This window comes from Mycteria americana, chromosome 3 (assembly GCF_035582795.1).
Source record: "Mycteria americana isolate JAX WOST 10 ecotype Jacksonville Zoo and Gardens chromosome 3, USCA_MyAme_1.0, whole genome shotgun sequence".
In the NCBI taxonomy this organism is placed as follows: Eukaryota; Metazoa; Chordata; class Aves; order Ciconiiformes; family Ciconiidae; genus Mycteria; species Mycteria americana.
In genome coordinates this window covers 23,563,698-23,588,968 of record NC_134367.1, presented here as the reverse complement: position 1 = coordinate 23,588,968, position 25,271 = coordinate 23,563,698, and the positions used below count along the sequence as shown (strand labels likewise).

Sequence of the window (25,271 nt, the reverse complement as noted above, 5' to 3'; positions counted from 1 at the left end):
AAACAGAGGCTTATTTGTTGATTGAAGTTGAAATCTTACTTTAAAAGATAGGAATGACTGATTTTTTACATTAAAGTATCTAAAAAATTAAGTTTCTTCACTGTGATAAGGAGCTTCATGAGGACAAATCTTACAGTTACGTGCCTTACTATTTTTGTTGATTACATTTCTTTTGCTTTCTGAATTCATAAGTTAAATGAATTCACATAAAAGCTAAAAACTGAAAAAGCCCTGCTCCATTTGTGCTTGTGATGTACTCACGGTACACATAAATGCACCAAGAATCACTTTCTAATCAGAGTAACTTTTTGACTATCACAGAAGCCTTTATGATTGAAAAAACATTATTCGCAATTAAAATATATGTATTTTTTTACCCTTGAGCCATTCAAAGGAGCAGAATACAATGAACACAGGGAAAATGCTTCTGGAGCCTGGCAAGTAAGTTTGACAATGTGTTCTCTCAGAAGGTTTCATGCAGAGCCTAGGAAAACAGCTGGAGCCCTTTTGCTGTCTCCAAAAGCCAACGAAAGGGCCCTTGACAATGTTTTTTCTCATGGACTGAGAATAGAAGCAAAATTTGAGTCCCAGTTCAGCCTAGTTCATAATTTACTTTAGCTGATGGGTTAAATACTTGGAAAAATCTTTCCAAATCCAGGCCATCTCAGACCCCAACATAGCTTTAAAGAAAAGCAGAAGTATTATACTAGTGCAGGAAAGATTTTTATTTTGAAATATTAACAAAAATATTTAACAGCATGTGTGAGGGTCATTAAATGTATAGTTTCCAAAACATGAAAAGGGCTTTGCAGCTCGCAGAAATGCTTTCTTACAATAGTTACCAGCCCCTGAAATTCCCATCTGCAGGCCTTGCAGCTGCTAATTGGGAATAATTACCCTAATTATCTACTTGCATATAGTGATGAGTGCTGATATTTATAATGTCTAAAAAGGCCTTCCTCCTGTTGTAGATGTTAACATGAACCCTTGTATATGCAGTTTCTATCCACAGAGGAGTTAGACTGCATATTACCATATGAATTTCCTTTTGTAAGAACAACGAGCTGACAAGGTCTGGATCTTTTCATTTAATTTTGTCACCGGCTGCTGATTTGGTTATAACTATTACAGAAAATGATGAGTCTCTTTCATAAATTTCATGCACTGTTGCTGTGAGGAGCACAACCAGGTTCAGAAAATTTAGGATCTTTTAATTGTTCTGCTACTGATTGAATGTGATATCTTACATTAGTCACCTAGGGCCAATTTTATTAAAGCACCTGGTACCTAAAACTTACATTTTATGGAGCTGATCCTGAGAGTGAACTCCAGAACCTTAGGTAGGACCCTGAATTCCCCATAAAAGGCATTTAGGAAAGTTAGCTCCTTCAGAGTAGCATCCAAAAGGAACCAAAAGGCCCCTTTAGTTAGCAACCAAAATGCAAAGCATGAAGAAAAATCTCAAACATTTCTCCTTTCTTGGGTTTATTGTACCCAATTACAGGCAGCAAAAAGGCCCTTCTGTCATTTCCCATTCACAGCCTAAAACCATCTTCTGAAGAACAAGTTCAGATTTTTTTTTCAAAGAACTGAGCAGCCTTATTCTTTCCTTCCATGACAAAATGGCTGTGGAAGTGGGAAACGTTACTGCTCACCTTCTAATCAATAATGGTTGGAGTGCTTGGGAAGGAGAAGGCTTAGGGCTGATAAATAAACTGGCATGCTCTCCTCCTCTTTTTGTAACTCATGGCCTTGTCATGAAACGCCCACAGATTGCCTGGGGAGGGCTGGTTAGAAGAGAAGGGCTTCATGTACACGAAAGGGTGTGTTGCAGCCTCGTGATCCGGGCACTTTCCTGGAATGAGGGAGCTCAGTTATAGTCCCTGAGCCAAACACTCACATGAATTTTATGTGAAAGGGTGTTTGGATAAAACCTGTGGAACATTGTAACAAAGAAAGAAGTGCCTTTGCTCCAAACTGCCTTACAGCCTGCTGCTCAGAATGCAATTGGGGCAACTGAGAAGATGGGGGTTTGACCTTGTACAGGCTAAGGAAGAAACTGAACTCACATCTTCACAGTGGGTATTCTAGAAACTTTGTTACTATGAAAATGAATTTCCTTGTTTTAAAATAAAAGTAACTATCCTTGTGTTTTGTTAGAAGTCCTTCCTGTTGGGTGTCTTGCTTGTGCTCAGATTAGACCTGTCAGAAGAAAAGGATTTCGGACCCCTGACTGGACTTCGGCAGTAAGTCTGTCCCCTGATTCTCAGGTTGCACAGATTCTGTGTGTAAGCAACAGTGTGTTGTCAGGGAAAACAGGGATGAATTCAGCAAACATCCGGAACAAACTAGGAATCATGGAATCACTGAGGTTGGAAGGGACTCTGGAGGTCTCTAGTCCAGCCTCCTGCTCCGTCAGGTATAGCAGGTTGCCCAGGACTGTGTCCAGCTGGGTTTTGAATGTTTCCAAAGATGGAGACTCCACAACCTCTCTAGGCAACCTGTTCCAATGTTTGACCACGCTCAAGGGGAAAAGTTTTTCCTTATATCTAATCAGAGATAGGTAATCTAGGCTCCCATTTAGGAACTAGTGCTAGCAGCGTGAATACCCAACCTTGCCTCTAAGAAATACTGATGTCAAAACTGGAAGAACCAATGAAATATTAAATCTTCTGGACTTTGACTGCTGTTATTCAAGCTTTTTTATTTCAGTTTAGGATTTAGCTAAAGAAGTCAAACTGGCAACAGCCACTGGCATTTCAAAACAGATCTGTTCCTGTTGTTCCAACTACTTCTATGGCATTTGCTCCCAGCTCCCAGAATTTTAAAGGTGTTCCACCACTAAACTGCTGATCTGCTTAAAATCTGGCATATCACTTTACTATCTAAAATGAAACACTTCTAAATACATGGCTTCAGCTGCGGGAGCTGACTGTCACTTCTTCATATTTCTCATTCTCAAAGGCTAAAATGAGGATTACCTACCTCACAGGAGTCCTGTGAAATTTAATTAGTATGCAGATGTAAAATGCTCTGAAATATTCATTATGACCTAAATCTTATTTTAGTAATATAAATTTCACATTTTACTAGAAGCAGAAGCTGTCTGTGCATGAAATTAGACCATAGATTATATGAAGAAGGATAAGATATGAAACACTATGTAGTAGATATGTAATTTTTGTAATTTTATGCTTTCTCAGCATGGTCAAGAAGATGACACCCGCCCCCCACCCCCAAAAAAAAAAAAAAAAAAGGGCGCAATCTGAAATGTAGGTAAGAGATTTTCTCTTAAATCATGCCTTCTTCAAGGAGCCTCAGAAAAACCGCCTTCGTGCACAGCTGCAAGTAGATGAAAGTAGATAACAATCTTGCAAGGCAGACAGAAATGCTTTTTAGCATGCTAGAAAGTTTCCTTGATATTATAATGGGAGGTGGGAGCTGGACCTCCTGTGTTTTCAAAAATTTTGCTGAAGAAGGAACACTGACCAATAACTAGAATTTTCTTCTGAATTTAATGACACTAATGACATTCCCCTATTTACTGGCTGTGGACTCTAGACCCTATTGGTCTAGGTTTTTGCAGGAGGGAAGAGTGCAGTATCTGAAAGTAAAACTTTTTTCCTTAGTAGCTAACCTTATGTCTACACCTCAACACCATGCTCAGTGCACATTTTTAACTAGTTTTTTCTGTGGGTTTTTTTGGATGTGTTGATTCATTGTTCAAAGAATATGAATTGTACAATGGAGCCATTCAAAAATCTCTACAAAATATGCCAGGGACTCCTCTTCACCACTATCAATGCCAATCCTCATAATTAGCTTTAATTTTCACATGCCACCCCCTACTCCCTGAGCTCGTTGACCACTCAGAAGCACAGAGAGTTCTTGCAGCATTCCCTGAAAGTCCATTGACACTGTCCATCAAGGCAGGAGCTAATCTGAGAAAGCAAGAGGCGTTGTTGTCTTGCCAGCCATTCTCTCCAGGCTTTGCTACAAACAGCCATAGTATCATAGGAAGAGGAAGAAAATCACATAGATCCCAAACAATATATTGTGATTTTGCTTTACACTGGGTTGAAAACAACTTGAATTCAGGAATTTGAGAGTTGGGAATGGGCTGGACACCCATGCAGATACAGAACACAAACATAATATTCCAGCTGGGAGATGTTTGAATAGGCAAACCAGTACCATCATTATTTACTGCCTGATTTTAGTTTTTAATGTGTAGTGCCGAGCAAAGCTTCGCTAACTGATCCTTGATGGAAAGAAGACTTCCGTCCAGTGTACTCAGGATTGCTTAGTCACCACTTCTGTATTTTCTACAGAACATTGTTCTTTTCATTGAAATAATACTTTATAACCCTTATCTCAACAGTGATGAACTCAAAAAAAAAAAAAAAAAAAGAACCAGCACTGTTTCCTAACTGGTTCTCAAGCAACAATATAAATTTTAATCCGAGGATAGTTAAATACTGTAAATAGTGTTGTGAGGACTCTGTGGCTTTTTTTATACTGGTTGGATGAATGTGGGCCAAATGCCCAACTCATGACCCGCTGTGCTCATACTGCTGGCAAAGACCCTTGCAGTTCAGCCACCTCCAAATCATCTGCTATGTTGTCAGTTCCCTCTGGGACCCTCTGGACTCTGGGCTGTTTTGACATGGTGGAGCGAGGTGCAGTCAGATGGCAGTGGTGGGCTTCTCCACACTATAAGTGATTTTTGCTTGCTAATCCTGGAGCTCACTGAGATCTTGTGCCAGAACTTTGATATGAGATGAGCTTGGATTGAAGGGAGGGCTCGTCCTATACTTAAATGAGAACCTAGATATATATAGCCTTTCAATCTAAGACACAAAAACTGTAGGGATTCAACCAAGAAACCTGGGTTCCAGTTGGCTGTGTGCTTTCTTTGGTAAGTGACCCAGGATGCTGCTTCATGGTCAGCTTACACTGCTTTAAAATTATACTACCATCAACTTCAGTGGGGCAGGTTTTCCTAAGCAGTATTCAGCTCTTCAAGAAATGCTAGTGATGGTAAAGTGACTTAGAGTGCTGCCTGGAAAATTACCCTAACAACAATAAGAAAGATAAGTAAAGGTAAGTTTTCAGCTGAACTGGTGAGTTGCTCCAGCTCACTGGGCTGCTGCACAATCAGTACTAGCGAGAGAGAAGGATGAAAATGGTATGGTGATTACCCTAGGGCTGTGCATACATTAGTAAATGAAGACTCACTGTCCTGCCTGGAGGTCAGCTGCCCTGCAGCACTCCACACCCATGCTGTTGAGCAATCTTTGCCTTCAAACCGGTGTGACTACCAGGAACGGTCCCTGCCCTGTGCTAAGTCCTGAACCGTACCCAGGAACTGTTTAGGGAAATACTGGCTGGCTTGGATGAAAACAATGCCCAAGACAGGCTGAGCCACATAACAGTGTAGAGGATCAGGGTGCAGTGCCAAGGAACCTTTCCTGACACTATGCAGTTTGATAGCATAGATGTAGCATAAGGTAGCGATTATTTTAATAATGGAGGTCCACAGACGCATCAAAGACCAAAACTTCTCATGCCAATTAATTTGCCATAGTCATGCACCCACAGTTTGTTTTTCTATCTCTTTGCCTTTTTGGGCCAGCTCATAGCTTCATTTTCCTTTACATCTTTCTCTATAAATGGAATTAACTTAATTACAATGCAAATTCTGCTAAAACCAAGCATCAAAAGGCTAAAGACCTAAACTGGATTGCAGCTTGTCACTCACTATAGGTGAAGGGGAGCCAGGAATATACCTGCCAGCTGGGCTGCCTGACTGACAGGGCAGCAGATGAGGCCCAGGGAACCACCATATCAGCAACTGAAGCCAAATACAAGTTTTCCTGGCAGATATTTTTGGGAGAGGTAGACTGAATTGCCTGAACCACATTTGCAGGGTGGATGGAGCCCAGCTATCTGCACAGCACACTGAAGAAAACCAGACTGGTTTTTTGGCGGATGAAGCTGTGGCAGACGAGACTCCCGGAGTGCGAGGCTTGTGCTCCTGCTCACGCGGGGTCACCTGCACCCCTGTGGCCTGGCTGCATCACGTCCAATGCTCCCGCAGGCAGCTGGGCCCTGTGCGGCACAGCGCAGGTGCTGCAGTGCCGTACTACTATTCCGTCCTTTTCTAGCCACTTTCGGAAATGGGAAGATAAAGTATCGTCAGCCCCTTCAGCCCCGACTCTCAACATTGCATGACCTATCAGCCAGAGTCACCTGTAGGTCCCTCTGGAAATATCTTTGCCTTTACCACCGCAGACGCTAAGGAAAATTCAGAGTTGTCACCTTATTACCTGTGTGAGCGGGGCAAGACCCCACAGACCATTCATGGTCACAGAAGTATAGAGTAAGAGACAAAAATGCTCTTAAAGGAAGAAAAGGAGAGGTGCTCCCAATATACCACAATGCACAGCACCTCCAAACCCACAGAGACTGCAGAGGTAGCACGGACTCCAGTGTTGCAGAGCTGTTATAAGGCTAGAGAGGGAAGAAGAACCTAAAAGGCAGCATACCCAGGGCTGACCCAAAAGAAGGCCTGTAGTAACCAGTGTCTTATTCAATCTAAGTAGGAAATGATATCACTTTTTTTCCTATTTGTTATAGGGCTACTACTGAAAAAAACAGTGCATATCTTTAAAACATAAATAATTTTAAAGGCTATATAAAATAGATAGATTTGCTGCTCATCTGTTTTTCTCCTTTTAACTAATGACTGACAGTTTTGAACAGTTAACTCCATATGACTCCAATTATTTAGCTTACAGAGTGAAATGAGTAGTTTTTGTCTGTCTAGCTACTAGGTAACACTTAACTACCTGCACACTTTTGAAAAGATCAGTTCCCCTACGAGAAGTACCAGGGACCTTATCCATATAGACATTCAGCCATTTAAACACATGTGAAACTCCACTTTAAAAAGCAACCTTTAGGCACAGCACTGTAAGATGGCCAAAACCAGTTGGAAAAAAAATCAAAGCAACATCTGTGAATGCTTCACCATTTTTTACAGTCACTTCCTTGCAAGAAGAATGGTATAGACTGCTCAGGGGAGGAGCTGGGTCTGGCCTGGGCAGCAAGCCTGCAGCATCAGAGGGTGTGCGCTCATTACAGCCCGAGTGCGTGTTCCTGGCAGTCTCGTTTGACAGATGCAACTGGCCTGAGTGTATAAAATAATAAGTTACTCCTGGCTGAAAACTTCTTCAGACCCAGCGACACCTTTGGGTAACTACTGCAAAGGTCAGCCTTCAGCTTCGGTGAGGTGAACATCGAAAAACAATTTGGCAAAACACTGTACTGACGTTAGAAAGGAGGACAATTCCCCCTGATTAAAGGGCAGTGGGATCATGGCCTCCCTTTTCTACTCCTAGCTTTGACATTTTTACAGTAATAGGGACATGTTTTGGCAGCTTTAAGAAAATACTAGCTTTGAAATCTTTCCACTCTTGTTTGGAAAAAAGCTTCAGCAATTAATTTCAGCCAATATGAGCGTCCTAGCACATGAGCATGGAAGCAGTGTGCTGTTCTATCACTGATTACCATAGTAATTCAAGACACCACTAATCTGAGACAACTGTTTGGTCAGAGCTTTACATCATCATTGATTGACTGTATTTATTTTCTGGGGTTTTTTTTGGTTTTTTTTTGTTTTTTTTTCCCCTTGGAAAGGATATTTAAGAAGTATTCTGTTTTTTGTGACACGAAACCATCAGCATTCTGTAAATACAGGGAAGTGTCAGCTTTATTAAATCCTTTTTATTTAATGTTAAAATTATGTTGGGTTATGATGGGTAGAGAGAACATTATAAGGAACAAGTACAAGTGGTTGAGCTTGCTGCTCTGTATGGGAGGACTACACCCTTACTGACCTGGGGAATAACTCCACAGAGTGGCCCCAGGTGCTGCACCAGATGTTGCAGGCTGACATTAACACTGCAAATGGACTGTGGGGCTTTAACTGTCCCATCATTTCCCTTATTGTCTGGGCATTACAGGTCTCTCTTGCACATCTCCAATCCTGACTGAACTACCTGAAAGGAGGTTGTAGCAAGGTGGGTGTCGGTCTCTTCTCCCAAGCAACAAGTGATAGGACAAGAGGAAATGGCCTCAAGTTGCACCAGAGGAGGTTTACATTGGATATTAGGAAGAACTTCTTCACCAAAAGGGTTGTCAAGCATTGGAACAGGCTGCCCAGGGAAGTGGTTGAGTCACCATCCCTGGAGGTATTTAAAAGACGTGTAGATGTTGCGCTTAGGGCCATGGTTTAGTGGTGGACTTGGCAGTGCCAGGTTAACGGTTGGACTTGATGATCTTAAAGGTCTTTTCCAACGTAAACGATTCTGTGATTCTATGACTGGGAGGGCCCAGGGCTAGCTGAGACATCCTTGTGGGACTGTAATGGACTGTAGAAATCAAAATGGTACAGCACATGTCCATGCTGATTTAGCAGACTGCCCTGCTACCCTACTAGCTACACTAGCTTTTCCTGCTGTGGAAACAAGCCAGTTAATTCTGGAGTGGTGGCTGGTCACAAATCATTGTGAAGGCAGCGTGGGTGATAGTGATTTGGATGCTAGGATCAAAACTCCGCTAGCTCTGGCTAACGCCACAGTATGCATCAGTTGGTAGAGTACTGGATGTAGTTTCGGTAGTTCATATATGGGTTTATGTCAAGCAAACAGATACAATCTAGTTTCACAAAGATGAAGTGCTGAGAAATGTGCATTGGGTTCAAATCCATCCATCCCTGCAAACCAGAGGGAGAGTGCAAAGCAGTAGCATGCCCCTCGAAGGCAACATTCTTGTTTGTGGGAATCTGTCCTGTCCCCAGAAGAGTTCCTGCAAAAATGTACCAGGGGGCTTAACGCCTATTTATCCATTAGCTTGTCCTCAAAGCTCTTCTCCATGTAGGCATAACTTAAACAGGCAAAGAGCCTTGTTGAAACTGCTGCTTTTTTCTTGTTCTTTTTTAAGAGACCAACTCTTGTGCTTTTCTTTCATTCTATAGAGACTACAGCTGACATTATTACCCACATGCTTAGCAGTGCCAGTGCTGTAATGGATGACGCTAGTACTTAAATGCACTAGGAAGACAGGAGTGGGCTGAAGCCATTTTTAGAACAACATGCTATTTTCTCTTTTAGTGCTGACTCATTCACTGTACCTTGTGGTATGTTTACCTTGATTGCTTGCCGCTTCGCAGGCTGTTGAATGGCTGAGGGAGGAATATTAATCAGTGACATGTAGCACTGTGCTCCAGAACTTCAGTGATGGTGAGTGCTGTGCTCTTGCCTGTCTTTTGGCTTTAGTGCAGGAATTACTTTTCTTTAACTAGCATTCACAGGTATTTCAGTCCTGGAAACTGTAAGCAACACTTTTGTAGTCATCATTTTAGCACAGCTATCTAGTTCATATCCATTTTTTCTGTTGAAAATCTTTGCTCCTCACTAGTACTCATATCAGAGTAAAATTAATCAAAGTCATTGCACTGTATATGTGTTGAACCTAATTAGCCAAAACAGCTGATGAAGACAGAAGAGATCTCACAACTCATTTATCTTTTTCTTAACATATTTTATATTAAAATTAAAATGACATGGAGAGGAGTAGCAGCCACCATAGCTAAAGCTATGCAAAAGTGCACTTCACTGCATGTGATCTACTTGGGCTATTCTGCCTGCGGAGTGAGATGACAGAAGTGTTTTGTGCCCAGAAATGCATTTGTAGCTCAATTTGTCTGCATTCAAAACAGAAATTAAAGGCCCATACATAAAACCTGTTGCTAATCAGTCACAAGAATCTGATAAATGCTATTAGTGTACAGTTACAAACGGCTGCTCTCTGCTCCTGTGGTGCTCGTTGACCGTCTGGTTCACATTACAGCTAAGCTGATTTAACGACGAGCTGGAGCCCAAAGGGGCTCCCCACTCTTCCCCTCTCCCTTCTCTCTGCATGTTCCCACCACCTCCGCTGTAGCAGGAGTGATGTAAATCCGATCTGAGCTTGAGATGAGAAAAATAATCACTATTTTATACAGCTTTATTTCTACTAATTTAGTTCCCTGAAACTGTCCACTTTAGGACTAGATGACCACCCATGCTGGAACAAGGCATGTTGACGGAATCGCCTCTAACTTACAACAGCACAGTCCCTGTGCAAGGAGATCCCCCAGCTGCAAGGACTGTCTGTGGAGGAGCGGGAAATGTGAAGCCCTAAGAGAGGAGCCAGAGGCTAAGCTTGGAGATTTACCAGGTTAAAGAAATACCTGCTTTCAGCCCTAGGACATGACTGAAGCATACAGTGTGCAGATGCCTTCAAAACCTCTCTTCTCATTTCCTGTTTTCAGGCATCTGTGAATTTGGTAGGTCACTGCTTAGAAGGAAATTTCTTTTGTTTACTCTTCAGAGTTTCAGTTTTAGGGAAAAAGCAGCTCAGTAATTACTGTGGAAGACAAAATGGAAGCCCAGAAACAACAAAGAAAACATGGTCTCAAGCACAGGCCTGAGACACTGCCATGGTCTTCCAGTTTGGGACTCTGTATACCAAAACTCTTCAGTGGAAAACAGAAGTAGCAATATTTTATACAGGTGTTGAAAGAAAAAATAACAAGAAGGAGACCAGTAGACAGAAAAGTGAACTGGGTACAGGGAACCCTCATATAACTAGGTAGCAAAGTGAAAACCATATATATTATAGATTTACAATATTAATATATAAACATGGAAAAATATTTTTTATTATTTTGGGTTATGTTTATGTATTCGTATATGAGATTGCTGAAGGACTATAATTTCATAGCTTTGCTTTAAAAATAATTTAAAAATATATAGCTGACATGACTCAGGAGAAATGTCTTTTAATATCATGTGTTGTAATGCTATAAACACAGAGGTCCTGTGAAAGGCCTGGGGTTTTTGCTAATCTGTTCACTTGTGCACCTCAGGGAAATCTGCTGCTGCATAATCAGCTCCATAATCCCTTGAATTCTCATTTCCAGATATTCTGGAGCAAGGCAGTATACTCTCCTGGCTAGGGATCCTGACATGTTTCTCTACCTTTCTCAGTTTCTGAACCTAATGATTATTTTTATCCAGTCGTTATTTAGTGATGCTTCTTACACTGCCATAAGAAAAGTGCAATGTCCTTCCTCAGTTTTGCAGATAGAGTAATTGAAGTGTGCAGTGATTAACAAATTACATTTCCTGGGTCAGAGAGAAAGTTCATGGCAGAGCTAATAATGGGACTTATATCTCTGGTCTTAACGATTACAGTGTGACAGCACAGCATACGTCAAAGTAGAAGTTTCAAAACTAAGCATTTAGTTATGACATTGACAGAATGGGGTCCCTTCAATTTGTTTGCTGACCTTGGGCTAGTGAATAAGATAGCCACTCAACCTGAAGGATAGCTATGCTCTGGATGGATATTCAGACTCTACAGAACATATATTTTATTTTAATATTTTGTAATGAGAATATCCCTGTTGTGGAATTCCTGGTACTATTGCTTTGGACACAACTATGGATTCTTTGTTCTAGTAACTGAGCACTCAAGTCTTAACAAATTTCCATTATAGGATCTCTGTGAATAGGGAACGGCTACTAACCCATTTTTAAAGGGTCTTAAAAGCAAAGATCACAGAGAAAGTCTCTGGTGCAGCAAAACTTTAAATTCACATCTCCTAGATTTTAAGCTGGATGAACTACCAGTGGATGAACATTCCTAATTACTGGATGAAAATTCCTTTCTGTAGTCATCCCACATTCACAAAAAGCATAAAACAATGACTCTGCAAAAAATGTGCTTTCCTGCTCCCGAGGCTTGCCACTGGGCTTGTTCAAAAGTTTAGTGATAACCAAGCTAGTTTGTGAACTCAGTGTTTCACATTCACTTGAGGATGCTGATATAAATTGGGAGTAAGGAGAAGTCCCATGAAAAGTAAAAACTGGTGGCTTCTGCAAAGAAAAATGAGATGTAAAGAGTGGGGAAGAAGAAACAATGAAACAATGAGAAGGAAAGCACAAAACCCAGCAGAGATGTAGAGGAACCAGAGCTGTCTGTGTAGAAGTAGCGGTATGTCACGGTAAGGAAAAAGCTAGCCATACCTAAACTTCGCTGTAATGTCGGAGCTGTACACATGGTTTTAGAACACAACACAAGTGGAAGTCTCTGCACAGGACACGCTTCCAGTTCTGGCTCGTTGAGTTAGATTAAAAACTTCCAGGGAAGTGCAGGCTGTTTTACATAGATAAGAACCATACTTGGATATGATAAAATATCACAGCTGTCAGTCTAAATTGGAGTAATTTTGCATGGTAATGCTATGAGGGTTGCAATGTCTTTATTTTCTTTTCTCTGCCATGAGGAACTCTCCCTGTTTCAGTAGGGAAGACTGATCCTGGATGTCTGCATATGCATTTGAAAAAATCTGGCTCTTCAAGTGTGACTCATTACTATTGGTCCCTGATTGCTCAGAGGGGAGAGAGGTCTGCACAGAAGTACAAAGGTTGCTAGTCCGTGTTTGTTGGCTTCTGCGGAGTCCGCAGGAACTGAAAATCTTTAAATACCTATATCTAGAGTGGAGATTTGCCCATGTTAATGTAAGAATCAGTTAAGTTCTGCAGAAAGAGAAGTTCCTTAAAAAGAAATAAAAGGGAAGGTACTCAGAACAATGTGGGCTTTGCAGGCTGTACTTGGTAAAAATACCTAAGGGAATATTTGTATACTATGTTTTTTCCAGTGGCAAAGCTAGCTGAAGAAGTTATCGTCCCAGCTACTCTTTCCTTTCTGCTCTACTCCCACTGCAGTTCTCTGTACACCTTGATGTGCTAAAGACACTTGTCATGGGACTGTGCTGGACCTAGGCCACGTAAATGATGTAAATGTCTAAAAAAAATATTTTGGAAGCTAATTTTTAAACCCATATCACTTAAACATCCAGATCATCGTGCAGCATCATAAATGGCTAGACTAGCATGACTTTGGGGTGGCAAAAGGCAGCAAGCAGCAGGTATAAAAGTTTAAATGTAGGAGAAAGTGGGAGCTTCTTGGTTGCTGCTAAAGAAAACAAGTGTGCAGAACACCACCACAAACAGTCTGAGTACCAGGCCTGAAATATTTCTCTCCCAGAGGTACCCATATAACTTTTAACAAGGATAGCTTATGGTATGGTCTCAAGAGGTTCCGTTCATTATGATTTTGGGTAACCCAGTCACAAAAAGGAAGTTTGTGAGTAATTATGATCATGACAAACCAATTGAGTACACCAGTAAATCTATCCTCCTGTTACTTAGAACAACCTGAAGAAAAGGAATAAAATAACACAAAAATAGAAATCCACACAGCCTGTTTTTAAAATTATTTACAGATGTATTTGACACACTTTTTCTAGCCCCTAGACTGCTGGGAGAACTGCCCCTTTTTTAGTCTGACGTATGGATTTTATTGTTCAGTGTTAACTCCAAAGATGAAAACACATCCACTGACCTTAAATTAATTTATATCACACCAGTTTTATTTAGTTTTTAATCTATGCCATATAAACCAAGACAAAAGCTAGAGTGTTCTCACTTTCATGGAATATCTATATTAGGTGAGCCATCCAGATATTCTTTAAGAGCGATACACAGATTACCCTTGTATTTTTTACAATGTCTTAATGGCATAAACTGTTATGCTTTTTCCATTACAAATATCAAGAAAATCTTCCTCTTACCTGAAGGTAGTGGCACGGCCTCAAGGAAGGTTTGATTTCCTGATGAACCAGAGGCTTATCTAAGTTCAGTGATGATTTGCGATAAGCTTCTTTAGCCTGACTTACTGTCAGTGTGGACCAAGAACTTCTTTTCATATATTTACCATCAGGGGTCATTGCTAGCCCTTCACAAGCCGAACATTTCACGTCATTGTTACTTTTGGAAGTCTTCAATGAGAGATCCCCAAAATGACCCTGGAGCGCCTCAGGGTAGCAATGGGATATATGATCTGCATGGTGCCTATTTACCACACTAGGGGTTCGGTAAGTGCTATCGCTGTCCAAATTATCATCAGAGCTCCACCAGCTGCTCATTCCAGATTTATGCTTGCTTTCTGGTTTTCGCTCCTTACTTTTACTCCTTTTGCCGTGCTTGGAATGGTGCCCGTGATGATGGTCGTCCCCTCGACTGTCTCCCTTTGTTCCATTAACGTTGCCCTTGGATGATCCTTCCAGAGAATGAGATTTAGTAAAAAGTTTCTGAACTGAATGAACGAGATGGCGTATTCTTCCTGGGCTCTCACTGCGTTGTTCCGCAGCTGTTGAGGTCCTCTGGTACTGTAAGGTGTGAAATCCATCCCGGTGAAGAGGAAGTTGTTTCTCAAATTGGTCCAAAAGATTTGCAGGAATACGGTTAATCTTAGGGTTACCGTGAGACATGGCGCAGTCGTCTCTTGAGTCGTAATGTGAGCTGTAGTGCATTCTGGGGAAAGTGCTACTTGACATGTGATCGCCCATTACCATGGGCATCATCATGCATTCAGAATGAATAGAGCTGCGTGGTGAGCAACGATGGTGGTCCATCGGGCAACTCTCCGTGGGGCTGAGAAGATACGATTGCCTTGGCTCCTGCCCATGATGGATATGGTCGTGGGTGTGTTCACAATCTTCAGGGGATGCTAAGCCACAAGTATGAGCTGAACATAACTGTGGTTGGTTGCGACTACCAGATAATCCTTTCATATTCCTCGGAGCAGGAGAGTATCTTTCTTCATTGAAGTGCTGAGAAGGCGACCATGAGTACTGCTGGTCTGTCAGGAGAACACGTAAAACCTATGTTATGTGTCTGATTAAAAGATTGACTTGCAAAATCCAAGTATATTGCAAAACTAAACATTTTTTCTCTACGAGCTTGATGGAAAGTCTCACCATTCATGGAATTTCATTCACCATTTTAAAACTGGTTAAAATTGCTCACTACTAGCAAATTATGGGGTGAATGCAGCCTCCTTCCTGTTTGCAGAATTGCCTGCTAGCAAAAATAAATTTCCCTGCTCTAAATTTTATCAAGCTATTCATTATGCAAATTTACTCAAATAGATTTAATGGATATATTCAAGTATTCAGTTTATATTTGATATTTGGAATTCATATGTCAAGCTTTGTGGCTAGTCATTTAAGTTACATTGGTCTAGTTTTTATTTCTGTGGTTTCTCAGTTGGATATCTTAACCTAAATGTATCCTTTCTCCATGGAGCCATTTTCGTATCACAAACTGAACTTCGTTTTCGTAAATGAATCTCAGCTTCAGGATCCCAAGTTCACCGTTCATAAAGATAAATAATAAACAGCAAAGAGAAAAAGAATATGAACATGCTGAAGTGAAGCTTAGTTTTTATATCACTAAACAGTTTATGAATAAGCATTCATACTATTTGAGCATCTGTTATCCTTAGTCCAGAAGTATTATCGCTATTCCCATACATGTAAAGTCTTCTCTATTAGACAGTTTTTCCCTTTTTATATCCAAATTACAAAATATTTATTTAACGTCTCTATGTTATTCCTGATAAAACAAGTATCTTTAGGTAGAATCTACGTGTTTTTATATACTTGATTATTTTTTCCTATGGATCATGTGCTGCAAGTTGTGGTTATTAAACAAGCATGATTACTAAATAAGAGTAGCTTGTAAGCAAAGATTTTGATAGTCAAGCCTTTGATTTTTTTTTCTCTCATGCAATTTCTCGCAGCTGTCAAATGCTACAAACAGAAAATTTAAAAACCCAGAAATGCTTCAATTTGATTTTCGCATTCACTTTCCCTCTTCAATTTCAGCTTATTTAAGCAACATTTCAAAAGCACACAAAGATATAGGATGCAAGACAATCATTTAGAGGATCAGACAGATGCATAAGTGTTTATACAACCCACTTAGCACAGTTTTTCTGCAAATTTGCTCTAAAGAATCTAAATAATCTTGCACAGGTGCCTGATACAAGGAAGTTGAAAGCCTCAACCAGAATGGAAGCCAGAGAATATGTACTTGTTATGTATAACAACATAACTGGACACTGGAGACCAGCCTGTAGAGATACCACAGTAGCCAACAGCACTTTGAGGGCTTTCTAAGCATATGACGAAACTCTCCTAAATCCTATTTCCACTGCTGGTGAAGACTCAATGCCTGGATAGGTCATGAAACAGATCAATACACATCTCTTCAATTTTATTCAACTATTAAGTGTTATGTCATGATACCTTCAGTACAGAATGCAATTTGTTCCAAGTCTTCAGCATCAGCAATCTCATAACCTATATGCTCTGAATTTCCTATAGTGGAAGATGCTTAGATAATTTTATTACATTCTAATTTCAACAGAGCTCCACATAGTGTTTTAAAATGAATGTAGCATTAAACTAATAAACAATAAAGTATTCTTCATCCTAGGCACAATCCTGCCACACTAAAGTCAAAGATGGATTTAAAGGTCCAAACATCACCCCCAGACTTTATCATGGTGTGAAACTGATGTGTGTGTGCACATGTTCTTTTCTACTTCTATGTTGGTCTTATACCAGTTTCTTTTACTTAATTCTTGGCTATTTTCACACTAAAATAAAAACTTATTACTGTTGATTACTCAGTCTCTTGTACTATTTCGGTTATAATACCCTGCATAAATGTAGTTACAAAAAGGAAGTATAACTGTTTCTCTGAAATAACATAATTTTGATTATCCAATTAAAAATACAGCAATATATAGACAAGGTAGTAAATTATAACAGTGCATTGGGGTTCAGCCACATAAGTAGCACTGTAATTAATGGTACTTAACCCAGTACATTACCAAACATTATCAGGGGAATAATAATGGTCCATGTGTTGAACTTAGGCTGTGCTTCCCATAAGGGGTTCCCAAAGCACCTGACAGAGATTACTGCATTAGTTCTTACAGTCCCATGAGATGTGGAAGGCACCGTTCTCCTTTTACAGAAAAGGAAACTGGAATACAGGCAACATTTTCCAAAGTGCTTGTGGATTTGCTGATTTTCATTTTCACAGTGGTATGAGCCAGAGGGAGGTGGAAGGAAGCTCCTCCATCAAACTGACAGCACGATGAGAGTGAACTCTGAGCTTTTTCGTCACAATCTTGCACATCTATGAATGAAGGTAACTCTTGCACTATGTCTCTGAATTGCCAATGCATTTAAAAAAGAAAAAGGAAGGGCATGGCAGAGATCCAGAATGAAAGAAAGAGTTAGAAACTCTTTTAAACAAGAAACTCATTTAAACAAGTTCCCTAGCACAGAACTGCTAGTCCCTGGTGATTTCTTTAGGCCTCACGCAGCATCAAACATAGCCCAGAAGGCTTCAAACATTTTCATCCTGTTACATCCCTAGGAATATGAGATGACATGATTTGATTGCGCTGCAATGGATAATCTAACAACAGCTTTTCCATCCCTCATGACTCCCTATGATTCTAGCTCAATGCAACTACAGAAAAATACAATTTTCTGTACATTGCTTTCACAGCCTTATAGCATTTTATGTGCCTCATGGAATGTCTGATTTTTTTTTGTTTGAAACACAGTAGTTAGAAACTGCTATAGGCATTTAATAAGCATAATCAAAATAATTAAAAACTGAATTAAGAAGGGGACATTTTCCAAAAGTAATTTTCCCCTCTTAAATCTGCCATAGAGAGTAACTGATACTAGATAAAGTCCCAAATTGCTTACACATGCATGATCTAAATTTATCACTCCAATTAGGTTTGGGCTCTGCTTGGGACATCAAACCTGTTCTATGTCCTAGGCACCATTACTTCTTCTTACAAACCCTCTGAAAATCTTCAAAATTTTGCATTATAATATATAAATTTATCAAATCATCTGTGCTTTGTACTATTCAGTCAACTTTGTTCAGGAAGCCTGTTTCAGGGCTCGAAGAAACAGTTGAGCTATGGCTGAATGAATTACTGTATGGTACCAGACCAGTGTAATTGACCATGTGCTAGCTCTTAGCCTGCCAGAAATGCAAAGAAAAATGTGCTAGCTTAAAATTCAATTAAGCTAACATGCTTTTCTAGCATTTGCAAGGGGCTAAAAGTGTTTCTATGGTCAATGTCTATAGCTCAGCTGATTCATAAAAATTCGTAAAGCTACGGTATTAATGTTTTTTTCTCAATCCTTTAAAAAGAAATTTAAGATTTTGGTATAATAAAATAATGCCAAATTTATCCAATAATGACAGATTGGACTGGAATTTTAGTCTATGTCTTGAAGATAATGATATCTAGAATAAAATATAAGGGCTTTTTGGTTTTTTTTTATTTTTTGGTTTGTTTTTTTTTTTTTAACAGCAGCTCCTATGTTTTCTCAGGGTAATCTCTCTAAACATATAAAAGTAATTGAGGATACTAATGTCTAGTCCCTTAAAAAAAGTGCCACTATCAGAACCAAAGAACTGAAGGGAGACAGAAGAACAAATAAATGCAACCCAAAGCAGACAGAGGAATAGGAACAGAGAAAAAATATATTATATGTGAGCACAGGAATGGCTTTTTTAAGGTTTCATCAGAGCAAAACGGAATCTTTCCATTGACTTCAATGGATAGTCAGATAATACATAAAGACTGTGGGGGGCACCTAGACCAAGACATAGGCTGTTATGTCAGAGAGAATCCACTAATTCCAAAATCCTGAAAATCCCTTAAAGCTCTTCTTTTCAGGGACTATTGTACAGATATAAGTCAACCTTTAACCTTGACGGATGGAAGGATTTCTGCACCCCTTCCTGTCTACTTCAACTCTTTCCCTGTTATGCCATGTCCTTTCCTGCTTTTTTCCTGTTTTTTCTTCTGGACTTTCTGATGCTAAAAGAGTTGCTCTCTTACTCCAAGCAGATGTTTGTTTCCCTGTCTTCAGGGACTGGACACAATTTTTAGAGCATTCAAGCTTCTTCCTTGTGCCAGCCAGTATCAAGGGAAGAAAGAGAGGTTCAAGGAACAAGATATTGTTTGAAATAATGAACTAGAATTAGTAGTAATGTTCTAGGGAAAAAGGGCTAAAAACCTCTAAGCAATGAAAAATAAGGGCTGTGCATCTCTAGAGTTCCTGGAACACTGCTCTTTGCTAAAGAGAATCAATGTAAAAACACTAGAAACCTGCCTGACATTCAAAAGAAGTGCGTGTCTCCGCAAATCTTTTTGTACTAATCTTTTTGTGTGTTACGTATTGAAAGCAAGCTTTTGGAGCATAATAATAATAATTCCTGGAACTACTAAATGGTGCCTGATTTTTGCTTTTATTTATTTATTTATTTATTTATTTATTTTTTGCAAAGCACTTCTTTTTCTGTTGAGAAATTAATTTAAATTGCTTCAACCTTATAAGCGCCTTGGTAAACTGCTTACCCATCTGAAATGTTCGTGCTGTTTTCATTGGAGAAGAAACAGCTCTTTTCCGTACTGTAACCAGTAAAATACGTTGCTGAAGAGATACCTAATCTAGCTTTGGAAAAGATGTGGTATAGAAAGCCAGACTGCTGCATTGTGCTGTTTCACTCAGTTCAATTAGTGCTGCAAGGTATTATGAAAAAAATATACTCACAATCTAACCTATAACTAATACAAATATTAAATAGTGCAAAAACAAGTATATTAATCAAATAAATACACATTAAATATTAAAATGCATAAATAAAATGTTTTAGCTGGAGGTTTGTCTGCCTGAGGACTGCAGTAAGTAGCATTAGATGAGCACTGTTTCCTCATTAACTCGTTACAGTATTTTTCTCTGTTTTATTCTAACCTTGAAATGAATATTTCCAGGGATTGAGAAGAGTAACTAACCTGCCAAGTGGAAGGAGAAATTCTGGAAATGCCTTAAGCTGCTATTCTCGTCTCATGAGATTTCTAACCTATTTAGGTAGCGCAACACCTTGTATAAAATTTACATAAAATTGTAAAGATTGGGTGACTACCTGACTTTAACCTCCTGCTTTAGAAGACGACTTGTATTTGCTGTTACACTGAGTTGGTGCATTTGCACTGCATGCAGTGCATTCATCTATCTGTGAATTCCTGTCTAACCTCTCACCCTGTTTACTTGACATATTGAACTTTGAGGGGTAGCATCCCCTCAAAAATAAGTAATATCAGCTCTCTCAGGACTATTGCAACAAAGTACTTTATGCACCCGGTCTCCCCTCGCAGTCAAAGGAGAGACGTAGGCAATTCTGAGGACCTAAAGCCAAACACCAAAATGCCCAAGGCTGTCAAACACACACTAGCCATGGGCTGCATGTGGATTCCTGTCTTGTTCTGACACTTAAGCCTGAAAACGAAATACCTCTCTGTTCAGGATGCTGAGCGGTCCTTGTGGTAGGCATTTATGGTTGTGTTTATACTAGCAGACTAAACAGAGCTAGAGGATGTGATCAGCCTATACAGTTAAACTGTTGCCATCACAGTTTCATACTATGTAAATAGGACTCTTCCAACCAATATACAGATATGATTTCAAGAGTAACATGGGCCAAAGATTGTTACAAATGTGCTGTCTGGATGTAGTTTTATTTTGGAGTGTGAGAAACTGTCATGATTCATCTCAGCCTGAAGTACATATCTAAAAAATGTCAGATGAATACCACCCTTCGTGTACATATTTATCTCCACTGACTACAGCGAAAGCTGTGGATGACAAGTTCCGATACAGAAAACTACATCATAAATATATAAATTTAGGTGATCTGAGGCACATGTCTAATGCTAAAACATGGAAAATGATTTGACAGCCCAAGCTAATTCAGTGGAAGCACATGACGAATAATGACCAAGGGTAAGATGGTTTTTATAACTGCTGTGTTAGATAAAAATGGACATGCAAATTCTATTCCTAAAACAGCACCAGTGAACAGAACATACCAATTTGGAGCAAAGTCAGAAAACGCAAAGGGACAAGTAAGAAGCACGTGGAGTGCTGCCATTTATTCAGCACAGTCACAGTTCCGAGCACTGACGCAGATGTCTGCAGGTGGAACAAATGTTTGATGGCACCCAGTCATATTGTTCAGCACAACAATCCTCTGACTTCACCTCCATCCGTCTTTCAAATAGAGATTAGTAGACTGACAATCCAACATCCCAAGGGATTTACTTCTGCGATAAATAAGCATGATCAGAGGAAAGGGTATATAGTAAAAGGAGTGCAGAATAACTGTTGAGTGAGAATGGGATCTTTGAGGTAGCGGGGTGGGAGGTAGGGGTATTGAATTTTGGGGGACACATAGTACAATATACTGGGAGGAAGAAAAGCACAGAGAACTGTGATCACTGGGGAAAGCTGTGACCAGGGACAGGGTTACAACACTGACTGCCTGGCATGGAGAACAGGGCATGCCACATGTGAAAAAGGAGAAATGTGGAATCAGTATTTAAGGAATGGTGACACCCCACATCTTATGGGTAGCAGAAAGGGCACTTGGACTGTACGGGGAGGATGAGAAGGACAATATTGTGCCCATGCCATGACAAAGGACAGGACAGAGATTCATGAGAGGCAATATGGGATTTGCAAGAAGCTCCAGGGTTTGGAGTGGAGGGATGCAGGGAGTCCTCAGGATGGTGCAAAATTAATTTCCATTGGCTTGAAGTGTATGATGTCCTAGTATTGATTGGTAGGTAGCACACAGACCTTCACAGTGCTTATCAAGTTTGAAGTACATTGTCACTATTCACCTTTTCAACAGTGCTGTGACAGAGGTAAGTCCACAAAATGATTTATGACTAACATTTTTTCACAGAATCTGTATGATCAGTGAAGCTTTTGAAAAAAATACAAAGTATCGGGATTAGATTGACCTAAACTAACACATAAGCTTTCTTCTGAAGAAATACAGCTGTATGGAGTCAACCAGGGCTTCACTATGTGAGTATCATTGAACAATTGGTTATAAGAAAATTGGTTATAATGCTTCCAAATATGGAGCAGTAAAGTTAGCCCAACACTATTAAACTTCTTTTGTTCCTTATTGTGGCTGACTTTATGGACATTTTTTCCTAAAAGAGAAAATTTTGCTGCTTGCAGTTACTAGGTCAAATACAGGAGGCAATCAGTTTCCCTTGGTGTCATTAAAACTGCAACAATTTTCTCAGCAATTAAAGAAAGCCAAAGTAATGGGGTAGTACAGCTCAAAGATATACACAGGAATCTACACATGACTCTAGAAGTAAAAGGGAAATCCTTGTCACGTTGATGGCAATGACAAATCTCCCATTAACTTCCCTGGGGTCAGGGTTAGTACTAAACATTTGCCGAGAAAAGTTCTTGGTCAGTTTAGCTATGAATCCTGGTGTCACTTGAGGAGGATCACCTCGAATCAGGGCTGTATTTTACAGAAAGCACAATTCATGCTGGACTGGAATACATGTGTTAGAAGCCTGGAAGGGTCCCCAGTCAGGAAGACAATGGTATGGAAGGGTGAAACTGGTTCTGCTGAAATACTGTCATTGATAGCACAAGGGCCAAGATTTAATCCCAAGGATCTAAACCACTTGGACCAACTATTCAGCTGAATGTAACTACCAAATCTCCAAGGTTTCTTTTCTAATAAGAAATACTTATAATTGATTTTTAAATGAAAATAAAAGAAAAGAAATAATGCTGATATTTATGAACTTCTTCCTTGAATGATTTTTTTTTTGCTTAGTGTTTCTGGAATTCTTCTGCATTTGTCCTTTATTTATGATGATATATCACGGAGGAAGTTTACCATCCTCTGTAATACTGAGGGGACTGCAAGAACTAACGTTTCTATATCCAAGCAAAAATATTTGTCATACATTCCTTCTAAATTGCCTTTTATTATTTCTTTAAAACATGGATATATTTTAAAGATTTTTCTTATTTTATAGAGTGCTCTTCTGGGAAAGAAATAATCTAAGAATTAATTCTCAAAAGCATTGATTACTGCCACAGAACATATGACTGTCCAATTTAAAATACCTTTCTATTTCAAAATCCCCTTTGCTTTTTTTTGAAACATTCAATACAGCTTTTAAATTGTCAGAACTGAAGAAAATGATTTGATTTTCTGTTTGCTTCAGCATCAGTTCTTTGCAGCCTTTTGATTCACCAAAAATTTCAGAGTTTCAGCCTTGGTGTGACCCAAAACAATTATTTCTTTTACTCTTTGGAGTTCAACATTATCTGCTCAGCTGTACACCCTTGGCGCTGCCTCTTGCTGCTTTGTCATTGTATTGTGAACTTTCCTGCTCAGCTCAACGCACTGAGATGGAGGAGGTCTCATCCTGATTTTCCTACGGGGTGCAGGAAGAAACAGCAGTCTGGTGACAAGTTCCCTTTTAAACCTGTTGCCATAGTAACAGGCAGAAAATCTCCCTCTTTCCATAACCTTCAGACTGGGAATTTTTCAAATCAGGGTGCTGTCTCTCTTCCGCCTGGCTGAGCCCTGTTTTGGGTCTGTGAGAAACACTGCAAATATTAATTGCCTTTTCCCACAACCATTAGCACCCAGATATTCCATGTGGCAGTGAAGCGTCAAGCTGCGTACCCTGCTCCAGGGACGAGGTGGTGGAGCAAGTACGCGCACCCTTGGCAAGATTGAGACAGGACATCTTACTATCCTGCTGTCTGATTATTTATGAGGAGAAATTACTTTGTAAAAAGGTGGAAAACCAGACAGAATTGCACAAGAAATTAACCATGAAAGGTGACAACTGAACTCACCAGTGAAAGCCTGGATTGTACCAGCAATATTTGCTGGCGTTTATCCTGCTGCGGTAGTTACACTAATGCAAATCCCAGACAGACTGAATCAGTGTCCTGTGTGGCCAGCACTGAGAGTCAGCCGTGGTCACGTACCTCCACGCTGGAAGTACCCCACCGCCCTGGCTGTGCCAATACAAATTGTCCCACCCTCGATAGAGCCTAAGCAGCCTATAATGAACGTGGAGGCAGAGCATGGTAACTTTCTTCTGGGGAAATGGAGAGCACATAATTTAAGCTGCCCATCGTGGGAATACGTTTAAAAGGCTGCACATTTTAGCCTTTTGAAAGGAGATAATACAGTGAAGACACTCAGTGAAGAAGGCAGGCACGGTGAAGCAGTCAGATGAGTCAGTCTTTCATCTCCATTGCAGCCGTTTTACTCTCTATGGGAAAGAAGATGTTGCGGATCAACTACGCGCCCAGGCGTTACAGAGGTCAGCAGGGCATGAGGGAGAGAAAAACGTCCCTCCTTTGCTAACATCCCACATCCCATGTGTGAAACTTAACTCAAGCTGTTTCACCTTCTCCCCACTTCTCTCTCTCTCTTTTCCTTGGAAAGGTCTTCCATTGGTTCCAGTGCGGACACTGGAATCAGGAGTCCAGATGTGGTCTAACAATGGGATGAAGCTTCCCAATTTGGAAAAAACGTTTTTCCTCTGCAACTGAACTTAGGAGTCTCCTCAGCTGGACAGCCCTGTCAGAATGCATGAATCATTTGGAACAAAAATATTTGCTTCTTGGCAAAGTAGCAAATGTGTAAACCCCTTTGTATTCTGTAGTAGAAATGGATGAATAATTCATAACAAATAACCTATTTGATTAATCTTACATCCTTACAAATACCTTCTCCTGTTTGTGAATTGACCTTGGGCCTAATGGGATTTTTGCAGAGTTATCTGACATTATGAGGTGTTTAATTTTTAGAAATAGCTTCTGGTCTGCAGATTGTTAGTAAGCATTTGTTGCCAACAGCCTATAATTAAAATGCAGGATAGTTAGCATGGTTTTATGTCATGCTCAGGCCATATGATCTGATTTTGTTCTATGACTGAAAGTAATTCACAGAATAAGCTCTCAAGCATAACTAAAAGGAATTTAAAGTTCAAAATTTATTTTCTGAAAAACATTCCCCATTATTTCATTAGCATTTTCTGTGGTCTTGATCATCACATCAGTAAACTTCTACACTACTGTTTCTGGGTACAGGAAGAGGAAGGATTTGGAGGTATGCTGGAGATATGATGGAATAATAATTTAAAAAAGGCTATTTTTTTGCAGTATCTCTTCAGCTAGTCACAGTAAGCAAATAAGACAGTGACACAGACACCTATCGGGGCATCTCGTATTTAAAACCTCTTGTAATTTTAAAAGACTTTTATATCTCCATACCAAACCACCTGCCTACATATTTTTATTACATGGAAGAAAGATAGTCCTGTGGTTAGAGGATTAACTTGGGAAATCT

General features: G+C 39.9%; 1 protein-coding gene across 1 annotated transcript in view; it reads right to left on the bottom strand.

Annotated features, from left to right (window-relative positions):
- Window positions 1-25,271, bottom strand: part of DLGAP2 (DLG associated protein 2) — a 478,821-nt gene that overhangs the window by 72,486 nt on the left and 381,064 nt on the right. The window contains 1 exon segment of the mRNA XM_075498032.1: window positions 13,748-14,817. Within this exon segment, the coding sequence (XP_075354147.1) occupies window positions 13,748-14,817 (1,070 nt within the window).